General features: G+C 48.7%; 6 protein-coding genes across 6 annotated transcripts; 2 read left to right on the top strand and 4 right to left on the bottom strand.

Moving 5' to 3' along the window:
* Positions 1-311: 311 nt before the first annotated feature.
* Positions 312-1,819, top strand: LACBIDRAFT_305815 (uncharacterized protein). Its single transcript, XM_001875293.1, has 5 exons — positions 312-657; positions 713-851; positions 912-980; positions 1,037-1,201; positions 1,254-1,819. The coding sequence occupies exons 1-5, from the start codon at positions 386-388 to the stop codon at positions 1,461-1,463; spliced, it is 855 nt and encodes a 284-aa protein (XP_001875328.1). The 5' UTR covers positions 312-385; the 3' UTR covers positions 1,464-1,819.
* A 657-nt stretch (positions 1,820-2,476) lies between these two features.
* On the bottom strand, positions 2,477-5,799 carry LACBIDRAFT_305814 (uncharacterized protein; the record flags this gene model as incomplete). Its single annotated transcript, XM_001874733.1, has 4 exons — positions 2,477-2,896; positions 2,954-3,058; positions 3,113-4,500; positions 4,560-5,799. 4 exons carry the CDS (start codon positions 5,797-5,799, stop codon positions 2,477-2,479), a joined length of 3,153 nt encoding a protein of 1,050 aa, XP_001874768.1.
* Positions 5,800-6,741: 942 nt separating this feature from the next.
* LACBIDRAFT_305813 (uncharacterized protein) lies at positions 6,742-11,035 on the bottom strand (the record flags this gene model as incomplete). Its single annotated transcript, XM_001874732.1, has 20 exons — positions 6,742-6,823; positions 6,883-7,381; positions 7,431-7,506; positions 7,558-7,581; positions 7,640-7,922; positions 7,984-8,040; positions 8,091-8,104; positions 8,158-8,179; positions 8,234-8,270; positions 8,321-8,435; positions 8,480-8,576; positions 8,632-8,688; positions 8,746-8,787; positions 8,838-8,932; positions 8,988-9,121; positions 9,170-9,500; positions 9,557-9,795; positions 9,845-10,540; positions 10,594-10,638; positions 10,693-11,035. 20 exons carry the CDS (start codon positions 11,033-11,035, stop codon positions 6,742-6,744), a joined length of 3,288 nt encoding a protein of 1,095 aa, XP_001874767.1.
* A 1,687-nt stretch (positions 11,036-12,722) lies between these two features.
* On the top strand, positions 12,723-13,620 carry LACBIDRAFT_322059 (uncharacterized protein; the record flags this gene model as incomplete). Its single annotated transcript, XM_001875292.1, has 2 exons — positions 12,723-13,334; positions 13,390-13,620. 2 exons carry the CDS (start codon positions 12,723-12,725, stop codon positions 13,618-13,620), a joined length of 843 nt encoding a protein of 280 aa, XP_001875327.1.
* Positions 13,621-14,411: 791 nt separating this feature from the next.
* On the bottom strand, positions 14,412-16,123 carry LACBIDRAFT_305812 (uncharacterized protein; the record flags this gene model as incomplete). Its single annotated transcript, XM_001874731.1, has 4 exons — positions 14,412-14,625; positions 14,674-15,071; positions 15,126-15,452; positions 15,509-16,123. The coding sequence occupies 4 exons, from the start codon at positions 16,121-16,123 to the stop codon at positions 14,412-14,414; spliced, it is 1,554 nt and encodes a 517-aa protein (XP_001874766.1).
* Positions 16,124-16,622: 499 nt separating this feature from the next.
* LACBIDRAFT_305811 (uncharacterized protein) lies at positions 16,623-20,321 on the bottom strand (the record flags this gene model as incomplete). The annotated part of the gene is made up of 12 exons (XM_001874730.1): positions 16,623-16,744; positions 16,803-17,529; positions 17,607-17,726; positions 17,784-18,010; positions 18,069-18,193; positions 18,254-18,403; positions 18,451-18,545; positions 18,595-19,127; positions 19,176-19,362; positions 19,417-19,476; positions 19,532-20,007; positions 20,087-20,321. 12 exons carry the CDS (start codon positions 20,319-20,321, stop codon positions 16,623-16,625), a joined length of 3,057 nt encoding a protein of 1,018 aa, XP_001874765.1.
* Positions 20,322-22,877: the final 2,556 nt, after the last annotated feature.

Here is a 22,877-nt window from a genome sequence, read left to right as displayed (position 1 = left end):
CTTCGCCTCTGCATCACGCACAGCCTAGGCGCTATTGGTTGTTGTTACTATTTTTTAAATGTGTTGTAAGGTACATCCACAGGACAAAAGGCTGTTAAGAATTAAAATTTGTAAATGGAACGGATTTCAGGAACAATTCAGTTTGTCTCTTCGGCATGAGGCAAAACTTTAATTTTAACAAAAGCTTCGCCTAGGGAACAGAGTTGTGGACAAATTTAAACAATAATCATATTACAGCCGATTTCAAATCTATGCGGAATTCCAAATTTTTTTTTGGCTGTTTGTACCTATTAGCTTCAGCTGAGGGCTGGGACCCCGAATCAAGTATTCCATCTTCATCGTTCTCGTTTACACCCATTCAGTCGCGTCTACCAAGTTTCTCATCATGGTAGATACACCTGATAGTGGTACCGAACCTACTGAAATCGAACTTTCCGTTGTCGCTCGCCTCACATTCTACAAAGCTGGCAACAACGGCAAAGGCAAGAAACAAACTAAGGATATCAAGGCGAAAACTTTCAACCACAACTTCTCCGAGTCAAAAGACAACTATCTCGAACTTCTAACAGCGATCCTAGAGAAGCACCATGTCGATAAGAAGTACAAAGTCACTGCCCGCAATGTCTACCCTTGCAAGATACAAGTCCATCCGGCCAAGTACGTTTACTCTATCCTTACAATATCAGTTCCTAATCTACTTTACAATATCTAGGCAGGGCGACGCTCCTGATGTGGTCAACTACGAGGAATACCAAGACCTAGTCAAGAATACGATCCTTTCTGCACCGGTGGGGAAACCGGTTGTCATATTTGTTGAAATGCCGAGCATCGAGAAGTCGGCTAAACGAGTGGTGAGTAGAAGATGTGTTACGGCATCTATGGTGGCAACACACTCATAGTTTTTTTGACAGAAAGCAGGTGATAATGAAGGGGGATCGAGTTCTGACGACGAGGGCGCGGCCTGTGACGGAGATGACGATGTATTGCTGAGTTTCGTCAAACCTCGTCCTTGGAATTGCTAACACGATTATCACAGGACAACCCGGGGCTTTCAAAAGAAGAATATGATCTGGCAAAAGAACGCGCAAAGCTCAAGAAGAAATATCAAAACGACCACGATGGCGGCTATACCTATATCGACGCGACCGGCGTCTCGATTCCACTCACCCCATTCATGATGAAAGAGTGGGCTCGTGCTCTTGTTGGTTGATATCCTTTTTTATTCACGCTACGCTAATCAACGGTCGTCTCAGGTTGATAAGGACAAGAGTGTTGACATCGACAATCCGCCACACACTCAAACCTTCGATCCAGCAAATAGAAAGTCCTCCTTGCTCACTCGAAAACGCTCCGAAAGCTCCGGGTCTACTGGTACTGAGCATGTCAGGTCGTGGAACTTCTTCGGCAATGGTATTCATGAAGGCAGCACGCATGATGTCATTTCTCTCGAGGGCGCGGATTGAGACACATTTTCGAGAGAAGTCGAGCCTTCGTAGTGTGCGAACCAAAGTTGGGATGGAGGGGCGACAGCCGCGATGTAGGTAGAGTTCCTCTTGAATCTCGTCGAGATAGATGCAGTGGCGGCGTTCGATCAGGGACACAACAAACTTTACGTCTTCTCTGTTGAGAATCCGGCGACGACCCCCCATGCGAGCATGAGGATTATAGGGAACTCCATAGGTTGAGGAGTACGAGAGCGTTTTGTATGCGAGAGACTTTTTGATGCCTAGAAGTCCACAGATTTCTTTGATGGTAAAGTTCTGCTCGTAATAGAGGACCGGAATACGAGCTTTGAGATCTCGGGATACAGTTCTAGGGGGCATCCTGGACTCTGGTCGAAAGAACTGAACTCAAACGGAACTTAGAGGCATGTTAGGAATTGCGGATGTGAAAACATTATGTCATTTGGTTCTGGGGTCCTGGGCTCAATTTTTTTTTTGGGGATTCCGCATAGATATGAAATCGGCTGTAATTGTTTTTATTGTGTCAGCCCCTTGAACAATTGGCAAATATACTGTCAAAATAAAAATTGTCCCATTTATCTGACCTAATTACATACAAGGTGCAAAAATGATAAATTTGTCAGGGAATCTGTCCAACGCTTCGCTTCACTGCCTGATTGTCCCTTGTTTGAAGTGTATGTAGCCCTACATATTCGTCGCTGTCTCAAGTGTCATCAGGCATGCACGTCGTTTCTGTAAAAGTTCAGATATTGATCAAATCAAGCGCTTGCGCACAAACGTTGATAATGTCATTCAAATCGATTATGTGTGCATAGGTAAGTAGTGTCCCATTATTATAAGATCAAATCCACGGATAAAAAACCGAGCGTCGAAGAAAGGAATGGAACGAAAAGAAGGAAGGGCAAGATGGATAATTTATACCGATATAAAAAAAAGTCGAAAAGGGGACGAGATAGAGGCTGGAGAGCCAGCAAGAGGGAGAAAAAAATGGATGATCAATAAGAGGGTCCCCGTCACATTAACTCACTGCCTCCAACTGGAGCAGCACCTGCCCCAGCGCTACCCAACGTGCCACCACCCGTAAGATCAATGAATCGTGTGACGCGCTTCATCGCCCTCGAGCTCTGTACCCACTGTTCTTCTCCCTCATCATCGCTACCCGATTTACCGCTATGCGCATGCCGTTCACACAACATCCGGCCATCCACCTCCCAATACTCACTCAGTGTTTCCGTACATTCCGGGTATCCAGGGTATTCGCATGTCATATGTTCAGGGTGATATCTGTCGCCAGTGTGTGAGACGGCACAAGGACCTTCAATAGGCTGCCCACACCGTGCCGCAGCACAGAGTGAGTCATTGGCTTCGTGATAGTGATAGGCACACAAAGGCTTCCCGTCGTAGACGTAGAACGTTTTATCAGGGAAGGGTTTCTGTGAGAAGAGGAGGTTGTAGCTGTCAGCAAAGATTAAGGGCAAAGGTGTACGCACATGGCAAGTGTGACAATTAAAGCACTCTTTATGGTACTTGCCCTTCAGTTGACCGTCGGAAGACGATACAGCCTGTTTCTCGATTGGTTTGTTACAGCGACGGCACTAATAAAACGAGAGGAAGTCGGTTCACGCTCTCCACCGTGAGGTCAGACGCACCTTGGGTAAATACATGTTCTTCCAGCACCTTTCGCACAGAATACCTCCCCCATCAACTTGTACCCATCTTCCATCTTCAATAGTTGTATGACATCTGACACAGACTCTCGTTTTTCTGACCCTGTCTTTCTTGACGCGATTGGCATCTAGTGACGAGTTTCTCTCAGTTGGCGCACCTGCCGTCTTTGACCGAGTGGGCAATTTGGGAGGGCGAGTCTCTGGCGAAGACACTCCCTGGACAGTGTTGCTACGGTATGCCCTGGAACTGCCGGAAGCCACGCTGCGAGTGTCATCCACCTCAGACGGATGAGAATCAAGTTCTCGCATACTACTCCCGTTGCTAGAGCCTTCGAATGACCTCTGTTTCCCATTTAACTTGCTTTTCGTCAAGCCGCTTGCGTAACCGTCATTTCCGTCATTCGCACGCTCCAATAACGCCTCCATTGCCAGCTTTTCCAAGCCACTAGATTCCACTGGGGCGGCATTGGTCGCTCTCGAATAGGCGCTCTTGCTCCCGCTACTGCTGCCACTGATACTCCTCCCTACGCGCCCACCCATTCCTGTGACTCCAGGACCTCCCAACTTTGCATACTCGCTTGGAGGCGTCCGAGAAAGGCCCAAGGCCTGCGCAATAGCAGCAGAATTGGTCCGTGTCCTCCCAGCAATCTCTCCAATGCTGGACGTGGAAGAGTACGAGGAGGCAGAATTATCCCTCTCGTGTCGATCATTCTTTGAGTTTCCAATGCGAATTCCTGTTCGGTCATCGCTCCGATCACTGCGATCACTGCGCTCAGGTATAGCGGCAAACCGGGCATTGCGTCCACCACCCGAGCCAGATCGAAGAATGGAAGAAGTAAGAGGGGGAAGTGGTGGCGGTGGAGACTTCTTCCTGCTATTCTTCCTGCTAGGGAGACTGTCATTGTCATCCTCATAGTCGGTTGAATCTGCATATGCAAGACCATATTCTGAGCCCGAACTTGGGGACATTGGCACCTTATCTTGGCGATTTCGCTTGGAAGATGATGTACTGGATGACATGGACCGAGTTGGGAGTTTTGGGCTATTAGACGCTGCAGACATAGACCTGTCACGTGTTGTGACCATACTAGTTGTAGGTGTAGGGGTGCGTTCAGGAGCGGCGCTAGCCCCTGGTACAATATTCTTGAGCTTCTCAAAGAAAGGAAGGCGGGCAGCGAAGGAAGAGGCCATCGGAGAGCTAGGAGGGGGGGTATCAGCGATGGATGTAATGGTAGGTGCTGCTATTGGGGGAGATGGTGTCTTGGTTGGCATTTGCAGCTGAGAAAACTCGTTTTGAGCAAGTGGAGACTGAGGGCCCGGAGAATGAGAAGAGTAACCAGAACCCGGTGATAACGGAGGTGTCTCTGCCGCTGTAACGCCGACGCCAACCGTCAGTTAATTTCTTTAAATTAGATGCCGGCAAACTTACAGCGCGGTACCGCGTCGTCCAAAAATCTAGGGGGATTGAATTGACCACCATGCTGGTGCGGTGGTCCTGTCGGCCTAGTTTGCACGGCAAACATAGCGGCTCGAGCTGCAGCGGCGAAGCCCCTTCTGCCAACACCTGCCATACCCGCTTCACCGCCCGTCTTTGTATCAATATCTCTTTCCTCAATTAAAGGATACGACCCTGGAGGAGGGCCGGCAGAGACCTGGAGTGGGCTTTGGATTCGCCCAGGTAAAGATGAAGCGTATGGTCGAGGTTGCATTCCAGGAATCCCTACAGGGGGTCCTTGGGGGCTATTTGGGTTAAATGGAATGCCAGCACGGCCAGGAGGGAAGCCATTAGTAGGGGGTGGACCGTTCGGCCCAGGAACATTTCTATTGAAAGCTGGACCGTTTGGCGCGGGGGAACCATTTCGACTAGGAGGACCGTTAAAACTTGGACGAGAGCCGTGGCCATTGGGCGGCCCGTTAGGGGCAGATGGAGTTCCTATACGAGGAGGGAAATTATTGTTCGACGCTGGGAGGCCAACTTTGGCTGATGGAGGGGGATCTCTGCCAATTGGGGGCGGTCCGTTCAAGGCAGATGGAGTTCCTATACGAGGAGGAAGATTGTTATTTGACGCTGGGAGACCAACGTTGGCCGATGGAGGAGGATCTCTGCCAACTGGGAACGGGGGACGGGCTGTGGTCGGGGTGGAATGAATGGAGGATACTGAGCCGCGAGGGTCGGCCGTTTGAAGAGGGCGGCTACGAAGTGGCGAAGCTGGGGATGCAAACGGATCTCGGGGACGCGCTGATAAGGGTGAAGTCGTCTCGTTTCTGTCAGGGGCCGATCGGGCTAAAGGACTGGATCTTGGCTGAAAGGATGAGGTAGACGTGTTGATCTTGAGCCTTTCATTTGCGGTGTTTCCCGTGCGCGGTGGTGAGCCCTGGGATCGCGGCGGCGGGGAGGCCAAGGGAGAGCTCGACGGAGCGGGAGCTGTCGGTGACGATGAGAGGGGTGCAACGCGACCCTGCAGGCGTTGCGGTAGAAGGGCCGCCACGGTGACCGAAGAACTCGAGGGCTTGGGCAGAGTTGGAACAGGCGGCGGGGTAGAGCAGGTGTGATCTCCCAACTCGTCCAGAGGGACAGGTTGGTTGCAACTTGAGCATTTGACGGTGGGTAACAGCTGAGATATACGACCTGGTTTATTTTCAGGAGTAGTCTGGAGCATTGTGGCCATGCTGGCGCTCGGTTGAAGGATAGTGGGTGCACTTGATACGACCAGCGCGTAGTAGAGTTGGAAGTCGAGGACAAGGGGGGGTCTCGGAGATCTTTGCGGTTATCCCGTTGCAAATATTGGCCTGCGATATGCCGGGAATCAAGGCTATCGGGAGTAAGGTGTTTAGCATAACATGGGAGAAGGAAGAAAGTGTTCATACATACCTTTTCCACGCAAACAATATCAGCAAGGTGCCCACTTGTCTTCCCAAAATCACACAACTATTCCCCCAGCAACCGAAGCGCGGGACACGTATGGCACACGAGGTACAACATACATTCAAATTGATTCAATTCGGAAAGACGCGTCTCGTGATGAATGCAAGAAGATCTGATCCCAGCAGACTCAAGCAATTTCTCATTCTTAGTACGCGGCGGCCATGTCCTACCTATTACTCAAAATTTAACCTTTCCTTACGGCATTACTACATATGCCTTATGTGGTTCTTCCTATACTTGGCGTAGCAAGAGACAGCATTCTACAAAGGTGTCAGCTCGGCATCGCAAGGCGTTTGCGCCTGCCATCACCACCAGCCCTCGAAGCGATGCCCTGGCGACAATCCAAACTTGATATGTACAAACGCTTTTCATTCTGCGCGATATCCCCGAATGTCAGGGAGCCCTCTTAAAGCCTAAAGGCCTAAAGAGCTGTCTTGTCCTCTTGACAAAATGGGCGTCTTCCGGTAAAAGCAATTAATTACGTGATTCCGGATCGTACATGCACGCCCTCTGGAACGACGATGCTATGAAGGACCAGAATGATCTCCGATCTTGAGCTGGATAATGACTCCATGTTCTATTCAGTTGAGCAACTTGCGATGGGGCTCTTGTCGCGTTGAAGATCGCCAATATCAATGTACATGTACAACGGGGGTATCTTTTATCGTTCAACTGGCGATGCTCACTAACCGCCCAGCCACAGCAAACGCTTGACCCCATATTCCATTTTCGCATACACACTTGTCGTGCGCTGTGCTTCAGAGAGACTGTTTCGTAAAATCAACTTAGTTTCGGTCAGACATCCAAGGTTGTGTAAGATACTCGCCTGACAACATCCTCGTTGGTCACAAAGTTGCTATGAGTACTGCCAGCGTCTTCACAGCCCCGGTAGATACTGTCCACAATCAAGTCTACCGCCTCTCGACAGCTCGAGGCACCGTTCAACTCGTCTGACGCATCTGCGTACAAGCCACTTGCAGTACTGGATGCACGCCGGATGCGGGTGGGATCTATCGGCAGGACCTTGAACGCGGCAAAGGCCGTCTGTTCCGCATTGCCAACGCTGAACGTGTTTGATACAATGCTCGAAAGAGGCTGGTTGACATTTCTTTTCGTGTTGTTTCGAGATGGTAGGCTGAATGTCGTAGGCTTGCCTTGTCTTCTCATTGAAGATGGAGAATTTGAGAGTCTCAAGCCCAGATTGTTCTTTAAGGAATAGCTAGTGGTTCGTGATTCTTGGTTCATAACCGACCATGTCACGATAAACCCTGCATTCTGTTCCGGATCTCGGCTGGCTTCCTCTAGCGGCGACAAGATATAGGCGCCTATGCCATATGATAAGGTGCTGCATCTGAAACAACGTTTGCAACGGACCTCTGGTTATCGAAACGATGTCCCCAAGGGGAACGCGCGTGTAGAGTTTCACCTTCTCGAGGGTATAATCGTAACTCTGAAATGCAATTAGACGGATTGCTTTATTACAACTTCAAAAAGAACTCACAACAATATATAAAGCCTTTACTGACTGTGGTGAGGCTAGCATTCAGCATTCTCAAGTAACCATGTTGTGAAAAAATACACACAAGCAATAGGACTTTTTCCTCAAACTTTAAGCAGATCCTAGTATTGAGTTCCTCAGGCGCGAACAGTGTCCAGCCGGATAGCAAGCGTTCTCCTTCAGGAAGAGCCCTCGAGACAGAAGTTGCGATTGCCTCCGCTCGTATCTTAGACAAGCGTATAAGGGCGCAAGGGTCCGTGGACTGGAGTTTAAGGAGAAACTCAGAAAAGACTGTTGTAGTGCGGTACCCCAGCATAAAGTCGATGACGGCTTGGGAAAACCAATCACTAAAGGTTGACGTATACATTCTATGAATCAAACGCTTTCGGTAACGGTCCTGACAGCTTTGAGAGTGACATTTGAACTGACCTTGCCAGTGAGTTCACTCCATCATTAAGTAATCCGCCCAAGTCGCGTTTTCCCGTTCTAGCAAAAGACTGAGGATGGAGGTGAAAGTCTATTGAGTCACTGTATACCTTGTGAAGTCACCCTGGTAAGAGACTGATATTAGTTTTTGACAGGAACATGTGAGATCATACGAACCTTCAAGGCAGAGGTACCAGCGCTAAGCATTGAAGTGAGAAGACGTATCCAGACTAGGAACAGGAAGTAACCATACTAGGCACGACTGATAGCATCTCCGTTATTTGCCCAGACTTCATTATGCGATCAGGCTGCTGTCACTTGGTGGAAGAATGAAACCCACCATCATTGAAGATAAGATCAGCACCATTACCCCCATTGACAGAAGGCTTGAAAAGTGCAAGAGCGCTAAGTTGCTTGCTGAGGACATATCGTGCAAAAGCCGACTTGGTCGTCCTCTACATGAGCGTATGTCAGGACCCAATGGAAAAATAAGACTGACCTGCACAACGTTCGTCCTATCGAGGCAATCAATGCAATTGACTCGAAAAACACCTTTCTGTTGAGAGAAAACGACGTTGTCCGATATCCACAAGTAACTAGAAATTGTCGGTGGTCAACGTGTAAAATTTACCTTATAAAGAAGATACGCACCCTTGTGAGTCGAAAACTCTCTCCATAGAGTCAATCAGTTTTGAAATGTTTTCATATCTAGGATTAGAATCAAACTGAGTTGAACATTGTTGCCGTGAGGGAGATTGGACCTACTTCATCCCTTTTGTCTCCTGATGGAAGTCGTACTCTACATACCTACACAAAGAAGTGAGTGCTTGTCCATTGAAAGAAGTTTGTGACTTTGCTGAGCATCCTTTGAATCCAGCTTTTTCGCATATTCGCAGTATCCTCGCGTTATCGCTCCTTCCTTGCCGTGTTGTTCGGCAAGGTTAACAATCGTCTTGCCGTCCAACATGAATCAGTACGGGGGAAATAAAAGGAGTTGTTTTACTAACATGATGTCCATACACTGGCACGGTCCGTTGAAAATGTTTTCCGATAGCGTCAAGATTCTGTGCTTGAGTTCTGTCAGGTGCGAGCAACGGTGAGGGCTTCAAGCCATATCCAGTCTGAGTCCAATAGAGCGGTACTGGAAATGGTCAATCAGTCTTCGTGAGCCCAGTTGAAGGAGACGGACAAACTAGAGCCCCTGATTTGAACGTAAGCAAAGATATTGTTTTTCCCTTCACGCTGAAGTGACTGCTTTCAGATGAATTCACCAAAGATGACCCTTGATAGCACACCTCCACTCTCATAATGGTTTCTGTCTCGACAAAATTTGCAACATGAGCATCGTCATCGATTCCACGACGTTGATACCTTAGTCCAGCTCGATATCTAGAACGCCTGGACACAATGATATAATCAACGCCTATATCAGGGTCATCGGCGATTGTATCGTCCGACGGGACGTTAAATTTGGCCATTTGGAAGTAACCTTGCATTATAGGAAGGACGTAGCAATGCAGCTGAGATATGGATCGGTGAGCAACAATACTGAGCTTTTTATTCCTTGGGGACATACGCCAGCGTCTAAAAACGGTTTCGTCAACCATTCGTTCCACCAGTACTGTTTATCGACGCGTCGCCAAAGAGGAAGGGTGGGGTTAGGTTCCGCGAGGGGGGACACATCGTCACCGTCTTTTGGAACATCGGACGTCACAGCTTCTGGGGAAGGAAGGGCTCCTAGCCCTTCAAGCAGTGAATGCTTCTTCCGAGATTTCATGGCTTGTTCCTGCTTGTGCTGCAAAGAACGTGTGATATCTTCCCAATTGATCAGTCGTGCAGATTAGCATATATGAAAAAAGAGTACCAAAATTGTATGCAAAATACATCCCCCCCTTTGTAAATTGCCGAATGCATTCCTTAACAACCTTGGTTTCCAATTCAAAATGTCGCTCTTCGGTTGTCGCCGGCGCTGGCGCTGTCGACGCTAAGATGTTTCCCAACACCCCTGCAGGTTCGTCTGCGTTTTCCTCCATCATTTTGTCGAGGGTTTCTTGCTCTTGCAAGAGGGAAGTGGGTTCTGAAAATGGAGGTGATTCTGTGTTTAGATGTATGGAATTTGGGCGTTTCGAGAGTCTACTCCAAAACGAAAGTCGATCGGCAAGAGTCTTGAACACGGGAGACTTTGCTATTGAGCGGTCCGAAGAAGAAGAGGAATCGGAGCGAGAAGATTGTGCCGAAGATGGGCGGCCAAGGTGTGCAGCTGAAATTGCATCATTGTCAAGCCTCGAGGGTATAGGAGATAAAATTTTCAGGTCTGTCTTGGCTGCGAACTGGACGTGTGGCACAGTTGGTATACGTATAGATGACGCGACATCATGGTTATCCAACTTCGAGGTGGAGGTTGGCGCGTCTAACGCCTGTGATTTCGGGGGCAACGATGGCCGGGCTATGCCTGCATTACGCGATGCTAGGGTATTCAGTTCCACCTTAGCGCGTTCGTAGACAAGGGGTATCGCTGTAACGCCTTTGACACCATAGACTGTATGAGTTGGCTCAAGGACTACGACCAAGTGTTAGCAACACCATCAGACATTTGGACGATTGAATACAGACCATTCCCGAGCTCTGATCGAGAGGAAATGACCAAGAGATATGAACCTAGTAGCCATAAGCCAAGAAAACTCTAAACAGACCGAAAACAAAGCAACGTACAAGAAAAGAGTTCAAGGACACCGACGATACCATAGACTACAACACTTCCGCTCCAGTCAATCTGCTCGTCGGGTTCATTGATCTCTACGACCTTGACAATCTTCTCCCAATGGATGCGCACGTACGAATTTGATCTATAGCCGGGTACCTGGGGTCTTGAAAGAAGGCCATCCGTCGTGGCAAGTAAAGCGATGTGGTCGTGTGGACATGGGTGGGGAACGGCGGGGACAATATATTTCGGCGGTAAGCCCACTGATTGTACAGGGTTGGGTAGTTGATTGCTGCCTACTGGTGTGTCGTCTTTCGCAAGGGGTTTGGATGCCTTTGCGAAGAATCGTTTCATGTTGACCCAGCAACGAAATGGAAGGCGTTAGGCGGAAAGAGTGACATCAGGTGGGCTGGCTTGGGACTTGCTTATAAGACCAGACACCAACAACAGCATACAAGTCGACGCCCCAAATACCGTGTTTCTGTAACGTTCAACGCTGGCGGCAAGAGTGTGGATATTTACGAGACCTCTGGAGTTGCGGAGAGAGATGTTCTTCATATGAAGGAGAAGACATGCTTATGCCATTGTCAATGGTCCGGACCGTCCGGCTGACAGTCCCAACAGTTCCATCGTCGCTTCAAAAACGTTCAGGCTCCAGGACCCATCGAATAGCCTAGATACAATCACCGTGGCACATCACTCATTTCGACGCATACTGTGATAAACCAGACGGAGATAACCAAATTATTTGTCAAACTCTGACTAGCAAAAAGATAAATGTTGAGTGCAAACGCGATGACAGTGGCATGATCGAAGCAAAGGAAGGCCATCCTCCTCTCTCGCAGAAACTCATTGTCGCGCCAGGAGAGGAGCTCTAAGATGGTTGGAGTTTACGACGTGAGTGTCTGGTTGTCCCGTTACATAGCAATGTTCTGAACAATCTTCAAGATTTCAAGTTGGACAACGAATCTATTGTCGTTGAGAAACCGCGCTGGTATGTTGCCGCTGGGGCAATGCTCTCTCGAGGACCTTTTTACTCAGGCCGCAGACGAAATTCCTTGCTGCGGCCTGCCCATCGCATACGACTTTCAACGAGGACGTCGATTGAACCTCACAATCATTGACGCGGCTCGTTTCTATTATCTTGGGGTTGGGCCTCCTGTTGAGATACCGAAAAACTTTTGGGTGAACAATGAAAGGCTCTTCATTCAGCCAATTGAGTTGGCCTTCCTGGCCTCGACATTCTTTAAACCGCAGGTCACACAACCGTACTCGACATGTACTGTCCTTCATGCAACTACGAGCTAACCACTACACGTTGGGAATCTTGCAATCACAAAAGGTGCTTTGTGCTACCGCTACGTGAACGACTTCAGATTGATTCTCGCTTAGGGCCATAATGACCGCTTCATTACTTTGATCTGGACCATGCCAAAATGGCAACCCAAACTCTCACTCACTCAATGTTAATTTTGAGCTTTCCATCGTATTAGCTACTCCCCGATCTAGGCTGGACGCGTTTCAAGGTCAAAGATATAGTTTCTGGTTTGCGGACAGCCGAAAGTTCTTTCCATTGACTGGAACACAAAATCTGTCTCTTCCAATGTGAAACTACTGGGAATCATTGTGATTACAAGCATTACCCAAACTACAATCCAGGCTGCAGTTGCTTCACCCCTTGTTATTCTGATTCCGTGACTCCTTCCGGCTCATCCTTTCCTGCACAAAATCTCCTCCCAGGCTTGGAGAATTGTGTCTCACACACAGAGATGACTTGGGCCTTCTCTTTTACTCCTGGGCAACGTCTTTTATCTATTGTATGATTATTTGTGGTCATACCTAGTTTGTGAAGGCCGGCTTTTGCACTGAAGTTCTCACGAATAACATCCAGCTATGCAATCTATTCGCTTTCGCCAACCAGTATTCACTTGAAGTCTTAGCCTCGTGTCTCTTTGATGGACGAGTCCCAAGTTTCTCTGTTTCTGCGCTTGGATTATGAGAATAACTCCCAAGTCATATTCTAATCCCCTGTTAATATACAATGACGACCCTGCAGCAAATCATTCCCCAAATCTTCATTCCACATCTTCCGCCTAAGAGGCCGATTCGTTCCCAACCGCGTACTGCTGGCTACGCCCCAACGGCTGCTCCTCCCCAACACCACGTTCCGTACTGGATTCGTTATGACCCAACACTTGCAGACTCGATGATGCAAAAGCTTCAGGCATACCTACCAACAGCACCTGGCGGTAACTTTCCCCCAAGTCCTCGACTCCAAAACTATCTCAATTGCCTGCCTGAGGATCTGCTTCGTGCCGGTTTGGGCCATTTGAGTACCGAGGAAACCACGGTCGAATTCTGGGACTATTGTCTCTTTGATCGGATCCGATATGCGGTTATGGAAATAGATCAGAATGATGCTCTACCTGCTGAAGAGGCGATAAGGACGTTATATGATCACACTCCAGACGCCTTGATATTGCCCCTTCCAAACACCCCGCCTGCTCTCCATTATGAAGCGAAAAGTTGGCATGTTTTCGATAAGTTTGCCCCAGATATTCTCACGCTAGCTCAACACGACGAGGATGGGCAGACAGGGACATATTTGGACATGGGCATAAACGAGGAGGATGCACGATCCATCATCTTCAAGGTTAGCTGAACTATATTGTTTCTGAATTGTTAACACGCCGCTACTGCTAACATAGCTGGGCATCTCCATGATCTGTGCAGGTAATCCGGTATCCTGTTTTGGTGGCCACAAATTCATGCTATTTTCATTGTTCCGTAATGAAAACACGCTTGGGGAAGCTCGTTATGGTCTGGCTTGCTCAGAAATCATTGACTGCACCGATAATGCAAGGCTGATAATACCACTTGTTACCTATTGCCGTCGTGTGAATTTTACCGACGAGGACGACGAGAATCTATGCCACTGACTCGCAAAGTTCATTCCAGAAAAAGATGCTAGTGGTCGCAAAGGAGTGAACCATCCGTTCTGCGTGGGTGAGACGCCAGACCAAAGATTCATGGCAAGAACCGCACAAGAAAAACGCTCGCATCTCTAAAGTTGCCGCTGTCGAAATTCCAGACCCACGTTTACTTCAGCCTCAAAATCGACGGATTAACAAGGGCAAAGTTCAGCTCATGTTGAATTGGAGGAGGAGGAATTAGAGGAAGACGGACCAGAAACGGGCTGGATTCAGAGACGGGTGGTCCGCAGCAGGAGGAGATAGAGATAGCGGGAGAAGAACGGGAGACGGAGAGGCCAGAAGAACTTATTCAAGGGGGTGCAACGAGAACGTCGCGTCGCAAGCGAAACCAGGGAACGAACCGGTCTCCAAGGCGAGTTTAAAGAGGAGGAGTCGTTCAAACGTTGTCCGCTCATGAAGCAAACGATGATCTTGCGATGATCGAAGGGGAACGAAAAAAGCGCACCAGATTTTGAACAAGAGGCGGAGAGCGAAGAACATTTCCTAACAAGTAAGTACGATTTTAGTACGCGTTTGTTATGTCCTCAGCGCATTGCAGCTCCATATTCAGCGCAGTCGGTGATATGTTCAACGATCCTAGCTCTCGAACCACAAGAACACGCGGCCCAATCCTCAAATAGCACTCTCCCGACCAATTCCGCACTCCTCCCTACGCAAGCAACTTGAGTCGTTGACTCCCCAATACTCGAACCAAACCTAGCAGGAGACGCCGGACAACGGAGGCCGTTCTCCGTCGTTCACCTCTGGCGTGGTTCAGGACTCAATAACAAGAATTGACGTGCCTCGATAAGCTCAGAGCACATCGTTCGGCCGGTGCATTGATGTTCGCTTCCGTGCGAGAAATCAATGGGATGAGGAGATCCATTTTGCAAAACAATGTTCTCCGCTCGCAAATCTCCATGTACAACTCCACGTTCGTGAATCAGGCAGAGCTCTTCTAGTAGCTGATGACTACTACGAAATTAAAAAAGACTGAAATTTGAGCAAGAAGCCGCACACCGTTGATCCATGCTTAGGTCTGAAACATCCTGTACCGTGGAACCCGAATACTCCATGATAAGTACTTTGAGGTACTCAGAGCTGAAAAATCCAAAAACTTTAGGAATGCAGCGTCCTTGCAGGTCCAAGAGAACCCTGTAGATATCAGCTTCTCGTTGCAACATCTCCCCCCCGCTCTTCCAAGGTGCAACTTTGAGAGCATATACTTCGTTGTCGGTGGTGCCGACAAAAACCTGTCCTGCCACCCCATGCCCAATACACTCGGAGAGTAAGATTTCAACAGCAGGTGATGCATTAGACGCAAAATCTTCAGCATCTTGCCTTATTGGTTCACGGCATAATGAAAACGACCTCGACTGGGCACCATCAGCAGCAGAGGTATGGATGTTGATTTTGTTCTTGAAAACAGAAACAACATTAGTAGCTACTTGTCAAAACTCGACAGCACGCACTGGTAATGCTTTCATGGATTTCGTATATTTACCTTGTGTCACTGGTTTCTCATCTTGGGTAATTTGTGTAGGGATAGGAGGAAGGGGAAAGGATGGCGAGAATAGTTGGGCAGGGCCATTGGGGTTTCCAAGGAGACAGTAGATGACAAGTGGGATTAACGGCCTGGTAATATCAGTGCAATCGATGACACCCGAGCACGCCAGACCATAATAAACCTCCCCAAGTGCGCTTTCGTTACGAAACAATGAGAATAGCATGAACTGATGACCACCAAACAGGATACCATAAGGCATCGGATTGTCTCTGTTGATCATCGAGATACCAATCTAAATCACCAATAATTGGGTGTTAGCGGTTTAAAGATGAGACAGTTTCAGCCAACCTTGAAGATGACGGATCGTGCATCCTCCTCATTGATCCTCAGCTCCAAATGCGTCCCCACCTGCCCGCCCTCAACATGTTGGGCTAGTTCGAGAATTTGTGGGGCCAATGCATTGAAGACAGACCAACCCTTAGCTTCATAATGAAAACGGGGTGAAGTGCCCGAGGTAGGGGAGATCAAAGCGTCCGGGCTTTCGCTGTAGAGGGTCCAACTTTTTAATAACCCAACGGCAAGAGTGTCATTTTGATCCACATCTCTAACCGCATATCGGATGCGTGGCCAAAGACATCTGGCCCATAACTCATTTGTAGTTTCTTCAGTACTCAGTGCTCCTGAAAAAGTGGTGAGTAGATCCTCGGGCAAGTAGTCAAGGTATTGTTGGAGCCGGAGACTTGGAGGCAAGTTACCGCCGGGTGCTGTTGTCAGATAGACCCGAAGTCTTTCCATCATCAAGTCTGCAAGGTTTGGGTCGTGGATAATCCAATATGGCACATGCCGTCGAGGTGGCGTAGTAAATGGAGCGTAGGGAGCAGACGGGGGAGTAAAAGGGGATGGCCTCAGATCTGGAACATGTGGAATTAAGACTTGAGGGATAATATCCTGCAATCTACCCATCGCGAGCAAGGTTTATATAAATGTTGGCTGGCGGCGTCGACTGTGTGTCGGAGATTTTGCGTGCGAAAGGGAGGGGGAGAACAGAGTGTATTTGATCAGAAGTAGTAGACGTGGAAGTCAGAAAAACCTAAAGGGAGTGGAAAGTGAGCTTGAGCGCACAAAGATAGCAAAACTGGCAGGATCAGAACACGGCAATTCCGCCTGAGGATTTGTAGTCAAAGAAGTGTATAAAGGTTGGGATCACTGTGTAATGGTTCAGCAGAGGGATCAAAGATATAGAGTAACGTCTTATTGCGACACTCATTAGAAATCAGATGATGCAAGGCTAGTATACATGTTGATTTTTCCTCGGGCACCATCGCAAGTTGAAGATCAAAGAACCCACTCAATGAGACCTTCGCCATTGAGCCAGACAACAACATCTATCGTACGACGAACAAAAGATGATAGCCTAAATAAAAATGTCCCAATGTCCATATCGCAAGCATTCTAGTTTACATCACGTAAAACGAGGGGGTAGATTTTGTGGCTCTGATTGCATCTGCATGCGTGGCTGCTGGAACGATGGATCGCCCTGACCTGAATTACTGCTAAGTCTTGAAAAGAAAGTATCCCATTGACCTTAGTTAGATCAAGGTATCAATATCAGAACGTCCACCAACATGAATCATGTTCTTACCCCAGTCGAACATTTGGCCAGGTATCCCTGCTAAAAATTCGGTATCTGCCAAAGCAAAGTCAGCCAGATTATTGCCTCCTTGAGCGGCGTCCAATACGTTCATCAGCTGTACACTTCCCGCATCGGCCTGGAGGTTCATGGCCGGGTTTACGTTTGCAAAACTTTCGCGTCTTTCTCCTCCAGAAGCCAATGACGTGAAATTGACCATTGGTGCCGAAGTTGAGCCAGACGCCATTACTTGCTGTGGCTCAGATGTATCTTCTACCGGCGATCGGATAGCCGAGACGGGAGTCGACATTGTAACATGGCCACGCGACATAGACGAGGAATGACCAGAGCGAGAGAAGGTTTGGCGCAACCGATCACCAGGAAGCGGAGGAGCAAATTGCGAAGAAGAGAAAAAGGCGCGATCACGGTCATTATTGTGAAATGCAACGATAGGAGCAGAAATCGCTGGGGCCTGCGACTCCGCCTCACCTTCAGAGCTACCTTCCTCCGAGGGCGCACTGATGATCGTTCCCTCTGGGACATCTTTAATTTCTTCCCTTATTCGCGTTTTTCCGTGAGCAATAAAAACTCCTCCCCCCGGTCGGGTCGGATCCTTGCGATAATCCAACATCACAGGCTGCTTGACTGTCACACCTCCAGTTGGATTGAGGGCGGGAGCCTCCAATGGGAGTGGTGGGCCTTGCGTAGCTTCATAAAGAAGCGCAATGATTTCCGCTGTCTATTGGTGTTTTTTGAAAGAGCAAAATCAGTAAGATATTGAAGGAGACGTGCTCGGAACTCTAGAAAGGGACCAGCCTTGCGTCTCGCTGACATATGGTCAGGTGATAATGCTCCCTCCCATCTCCTCACGCAGTCACGCAACTTCCGCAATTTAGCTTGAGCATCCTCGTCTTTCCGGCGGATACACGTATGATACTATCATGAAAATTATCTCATTTGATACTCATGATATTAGTTGTTCTGACGACACACCTGCACCAAAGCACACGATGTTGCCGCGTAGGCAACTGGCAACCAAACGTCGTACATACGCTCGTGAGCGTCAAGCCAATCAATGCAATCGGCAGTTAGCGCCACAAGTTCGCTCCATTGCTCCACAGTCAAACCGAACTTTAGATGTGAAGGACAGGAGTAACTGATCCTCATGAATACACGCCAGAACATCATGCCAACACACGCAAAGAGGAAGTGAAGAAGACCTGGAAAAAGATATATCACAATTTCTCTTGAAAAGTGTAAGAAGATTGACATCCTTACCTGCATTTTGGGAGCTCTCCGCTCCCCGGAATTTGAGATGGTCTGGCAGGCCTTCTTTCCAGCGTTTCATATCTGCGAGAAGTTCGTGTAGCATTTCATCAGTCGTGAACGTGAGGCCAGATGGACTTTGATCGGTATGAGATTTTCTCTTTGAAAACGTTGTGTAAACGTGGTTAGCCCCTCACCTATATATCATTTTCTGCACACGGCCAAGGATAATGCTTAGGCGAACAAGCTCATCCAGGTAGAGATCATTTAGATCACCAGAAGATGGCAGACGGGCGTCGCAATCCTGCACATCAATCATGTACGGATGGCCGTATGCTATGCTCGTCCTAAGAGCGGTAAGGCACCCTGCATTGAACAAGCATAGAAAAATCACCATCGATCGCAGATGAGGCAAGCTCCCCATAATCTCCTCCTGTGTTCAATGTTCTGCGTCAACGACTCGGCGCGATGTAAACCCAAATCTTGTGCCTACGATGATATTTCAGCGGTGAAAGGAAGGGGGGACTAATTGGTTTACCATTCGTATCGCCGTTCCGAGGCGGATCCACAAGGCAGACAAGGCCGTTGGAACAAACTGTGAATGACAATCGCCTGTCATGCACAGAATCAGCAACGCTTGCACATTGACAATCGACGCTGTGGAGAGAACGTCATCCGCCTTGATTATGCTGTTTACAGCGAATCTTATTGAGTCGAAAACTTTTTGCGGCACCTCACGGCGCGCCGCGGCAACGAGACACATTGAATAGAGCAATATCGGAGCCGGATTCGAAGTTTGTAAAAATTCGGCTTTTGTAATGATGGGAAGTATTGGCGCGACATCCGAGAAATAAACGTTGACGAGCTTTTCGATTACATCTCGTTCTATATGAAGATCTGCAGACTTGGGATGGGTCAAAGGTTGTTCGTCGACGGGTTTTTGTACTTGAATTAAACCGTCGCCTGATTTGCTGACCTTGTAAGTGAGGTGGTATCGTTGGTCGTAAGTTTCGTAAACCCGGGAAGATATGGTGGCTGAAGAGTGGAGGAGGTGGGCGGGTGAAGTAGGCCCTAACCTGTTGTATAAAAAAAAGACGAAGACTGCATTATGCGACATACCATAAACACCAACGTCGCGTTTTGCTTGTGGCTCAACATGAGCAGAGAAGGATCTCGAAGATTCGGCTTTATCTTTCTCAGGTACCTCTTCTTCAGTTTTTTTCTTTTTGAATCGCGTTTCTGTGATGGGCAAGAAAAAGGTACACTCGAAAGAATATTGTTTGCAGTGCTGACAAACGGGTGGGTCCTATTGAAAAAAAAATAACTGAGTACACAAACGACAAGCTAGTGGTAGGCTCACCGTTTCTGTCAGAATATCACATCTAATTTTTCTACTGCGGCACGAGTCGCAGGCACGCTGCTAGAAACGTCCAGCTTAGATTGAGAGTACAGATAAAATGAAAGTGCAGTCTTACAGTCTTGGTCCGCTTCTTGAGATCGCTGAGAGCTTGAGCTTGGGTCTGTTGATGTGCGGACTGACCACGTCCAACGTCGCTGCCAGAGGGTCCCTCTTCGTCAGAGGCTCCTTTGCCGCTACGGCTACTTTCTGCAAAGGATTTCCGCTTCCGTTTACCCCCTGCATTATTGGCTACAGGCGAAGGTGCAGGATAAGAAATTTCTGGTGGGGCGCTGGGCCGTGGAGCGGTTGAATACATTACCATGGGCTGGTACTGGGGGTATGGAGAATAAGGGGCATAAGGAGATGGATGCATAGGGTACGCGTATTGATGACCATGAGACGGAGGACCCGTATTAATTTGTTGCGGCGCTTGAGGCGGAAATTGAGGATGCTGAGAATAAGGCGGACCGTTGATCGGGTAAGGGGGGTTCATGATGTAAGGGTAAGGCTGAAAGATGGCCCCGGGAGGAGGAGGGGACGCGTACACAGTGGCTGTAGAATGGCATTATTATTATTTTGTGTTTTACTGTGATTGGAGACTTTGCGATATTTATGAATACTTCTCACTCACATTGGGTGGGTGGAGGCGAGTCTTCTGCCAGCTCTGCTTCTTCTTCCTGCTGCCTAGCCTGGGCCTTGGATTGCTTCTCCTTAGGATCGGCTCGCTTCCTCTGCCGTGGTTTCTTGGTGGCAAGCGTCGGGGCTTGGGTCGGCAGGGGCGGCTGGTGCGGCAACGGCTGAGAGGGATCGACAGGAGGGCCTTCGCCGGGAGGAGTAGTCATCTTCCTCCTGGAGTTCTCCGGCATTATAAGACTTTTTCCTCTGAATGCTGGTTGGCTGCCGATTTGTCACTTCGCTCCCCTTTCCGAAACCGTAAGCCTGCTTAGTAAAGCCAATCACTTGTTCCGTTGCAATCGAGTCAAGTTCACTGAGCCCTGCAGATGATAACAATCTGCGTCTTGAGAGTAAAAGGAACCTGCCTTGATAGTTTGTGCAGCGGATGGTCGTTCTAGTGAGTGAGGAACCTGCAAGAGCTGGGCATTGATGCCAGTTACTGCCGTTTAGAATATTCCATCTCCGCTCTAACCCTAATTTCTTACTCCGTGATCAAATACTTGATCTCAGATGTATGTACCCTGAAACAGAAATAACTATCGATCTACAATCTTTTCTCCACTTGCCGCAAACCCTCTGCAGTTACGACTTCTAACGATGAGCATTGTGTAAAGTCAATGCTTTCAAGTTCTCGGACATTTTTGCCAAATCCTTCCCCATGTTTGTTGGATTTAGGTGGCCCTGCAAGTTGCGTCACAGGAACCGACAATCACAGCCATCCGGCGGCAAATTGGGTAAACCGAACCCTGAATCAGAACTAAAATGATTCCGAAACCTCATGACGGGCTGCGGTGCACCTGTGAACCCCACCTATTTGGTCCTATTAGACAGGAACAAGATATGCTTGTTCCTGTCTAGTTCGATCAAAGATGGCTTTTGTAACGCTCTGGGCAATAACTACCAGTAGTGCGTAGGGACTTTATAATAAATTCTTACCTGTGCTCACCGGCAACCATGAATACCAGTCACCGGTGTTTGGCACTTGGCGGCATTGCGCTCCTGCCCATAAAGGGTTCGATGCCATCACGAAGAACCCTTACTCACCGTTGTTGATGGCAACGCGTCGAGCTCGTCGTGCGCAATGCCGACAACGTGTATCCCCCCCAATAATCATCTGTTCCCCTCGCTTTCTTTTGCATTACATAGGTATTATTAGGTAGATAGTAATGCATATGTTTTACTTAGTCCTCCTGGCTACGGGGGCCGTCACCACTCATATCAAGTACACTAAAGCAGGCACCAAGAACCTCAATCTCCTCATCCTCACCAGCCTGCTCCTCATCCAGCTCCTCTTCTAAATCCACTTCATGACTGGGGGTGGTACCTGTAGGGGGAAGGGCCGGGGTCTGAGGCTCCCCTGTTGCATCTGGCTCCTCTGATGTGGTAGAAGCCTCTGCAACATGAGTGCCAAATCCAATGGGACCAGTATAACCATCCAGGAGATAGATCTTCTCCAAGATCTTCAGGTGGTGAGCATTGAAACGGCCCCGTTCCATCCGATGAAGTTTGAGCTGAAGAGCGAGGGCAGGACGAGAGAGCAAGAGCTCGGCTTCTTTTCCTCGAAGGAGAATGTCTTCGTCATGAATATAGGTTGCAAGGCGGGGAACTTCGATGTTCAGCCGCGCAATCTCTTCCTGCGCACGTTCGAGTTTGAACGCCCGGTCAATTGCAAGGCGAGCGGCGGGTGTCGCCCAAGGTTTCCTTCGAATATCTTGACGGGCATCACGGAGGAGATCGAAGTCCGAGAGGAAGGCGTACTCAACGACCTGATCCCAGTTGAGTACCTGTCGAGGTGGCACTAGAGCCAACGCCGCTGTATTGTACCTGTCGAGGGCGGTGCGAATGGCGACAGATCGGGCCTTGAGCGCGTTGGCAATGTGTTTACGAAGGCTATAGCCTATCATGTTGCCGTCAGCTGCAGTCATTTCCGAGAAGACAACATCTTACCTGTCTGGGACCGGTTCATCTTTGTGAGTTCAAACATGCGTGCGACCACGAGCCCTTCCAGGACATCGATGCAACGTTGGTATGTCCGCATCATAACCTTCTCTCCTGCTGCCTGCCACTCAAACGAACCCCGCTCCCATCGCCGTGCAATGTTGAGCTTCTTCTCTAGTACCTGGACGGCGGTGAGATCGCGCTTTTGGGTTTCGAGCGCATGGCGGCGGGCTGTTTCATTGGAGGCAGTCATGTCGTGTTCGCCGACATTCGCCTCCGTAAGGTTGGACCAGGCCAAGACAGCCGCTGCAAGTGTACGTCTGTAGATCATAAGTAACAATACAGATCAATAAAGTTTAGACTTACTCGCTGGCGTTGAAATTGAGGAGTAACTTGTAATACTCCATCTCCAGTGTCTCCTCCAGGGGTTCCTTCGAGAGCCCCCTCAGGTATTCCTCCTCCTCTTTCAACCACTCTTTCACCATGACCATGTCCCGTGCACCCACTTTCACCAGTGCGCTGTCAACTGCCGATCTCGTGTCCAGTATCTCGAGTGCTTGTTTATAGTTGTTGAGAAGGAAGGTGCCTAGTGGACAATGATCAGTAATGTCACAGTATGAGGGGCGGCACACGTACTGAGGTTTTGGTAAGTCTCAAAGGTGTCCTTGTGTTTCGTGTACTCCACAATGGCTTGACGGCGGTGGAAGATGCTTGAATATCGGGTCGAGCTTGCGAGGGCGTTTGACAGCGAGAAGAAGCGCTCGCAACCCTCTAAATCCTCCAATCCGAGTCCCTCGACATACGTGCTA

Source organism: Laccaria bicolor, genomic scaffold (assembly GCF_000143565.1).
Source record: "Laccaria bicolor S238N-H82 LACBIscaffold_2 genomic scaffold, whole genome shotgun sequence".
NCBI lineage: Eukaryota > Fungi > Basidiomycota > Agaricomycetes > Agaricales > Hydnangiaceae > Laccaria > Laccaria bicolor.
Note: the sequence above shows the minus strand (reverse complement) of the source record. Positions and strands in the feature narration are given on the sequence as shown.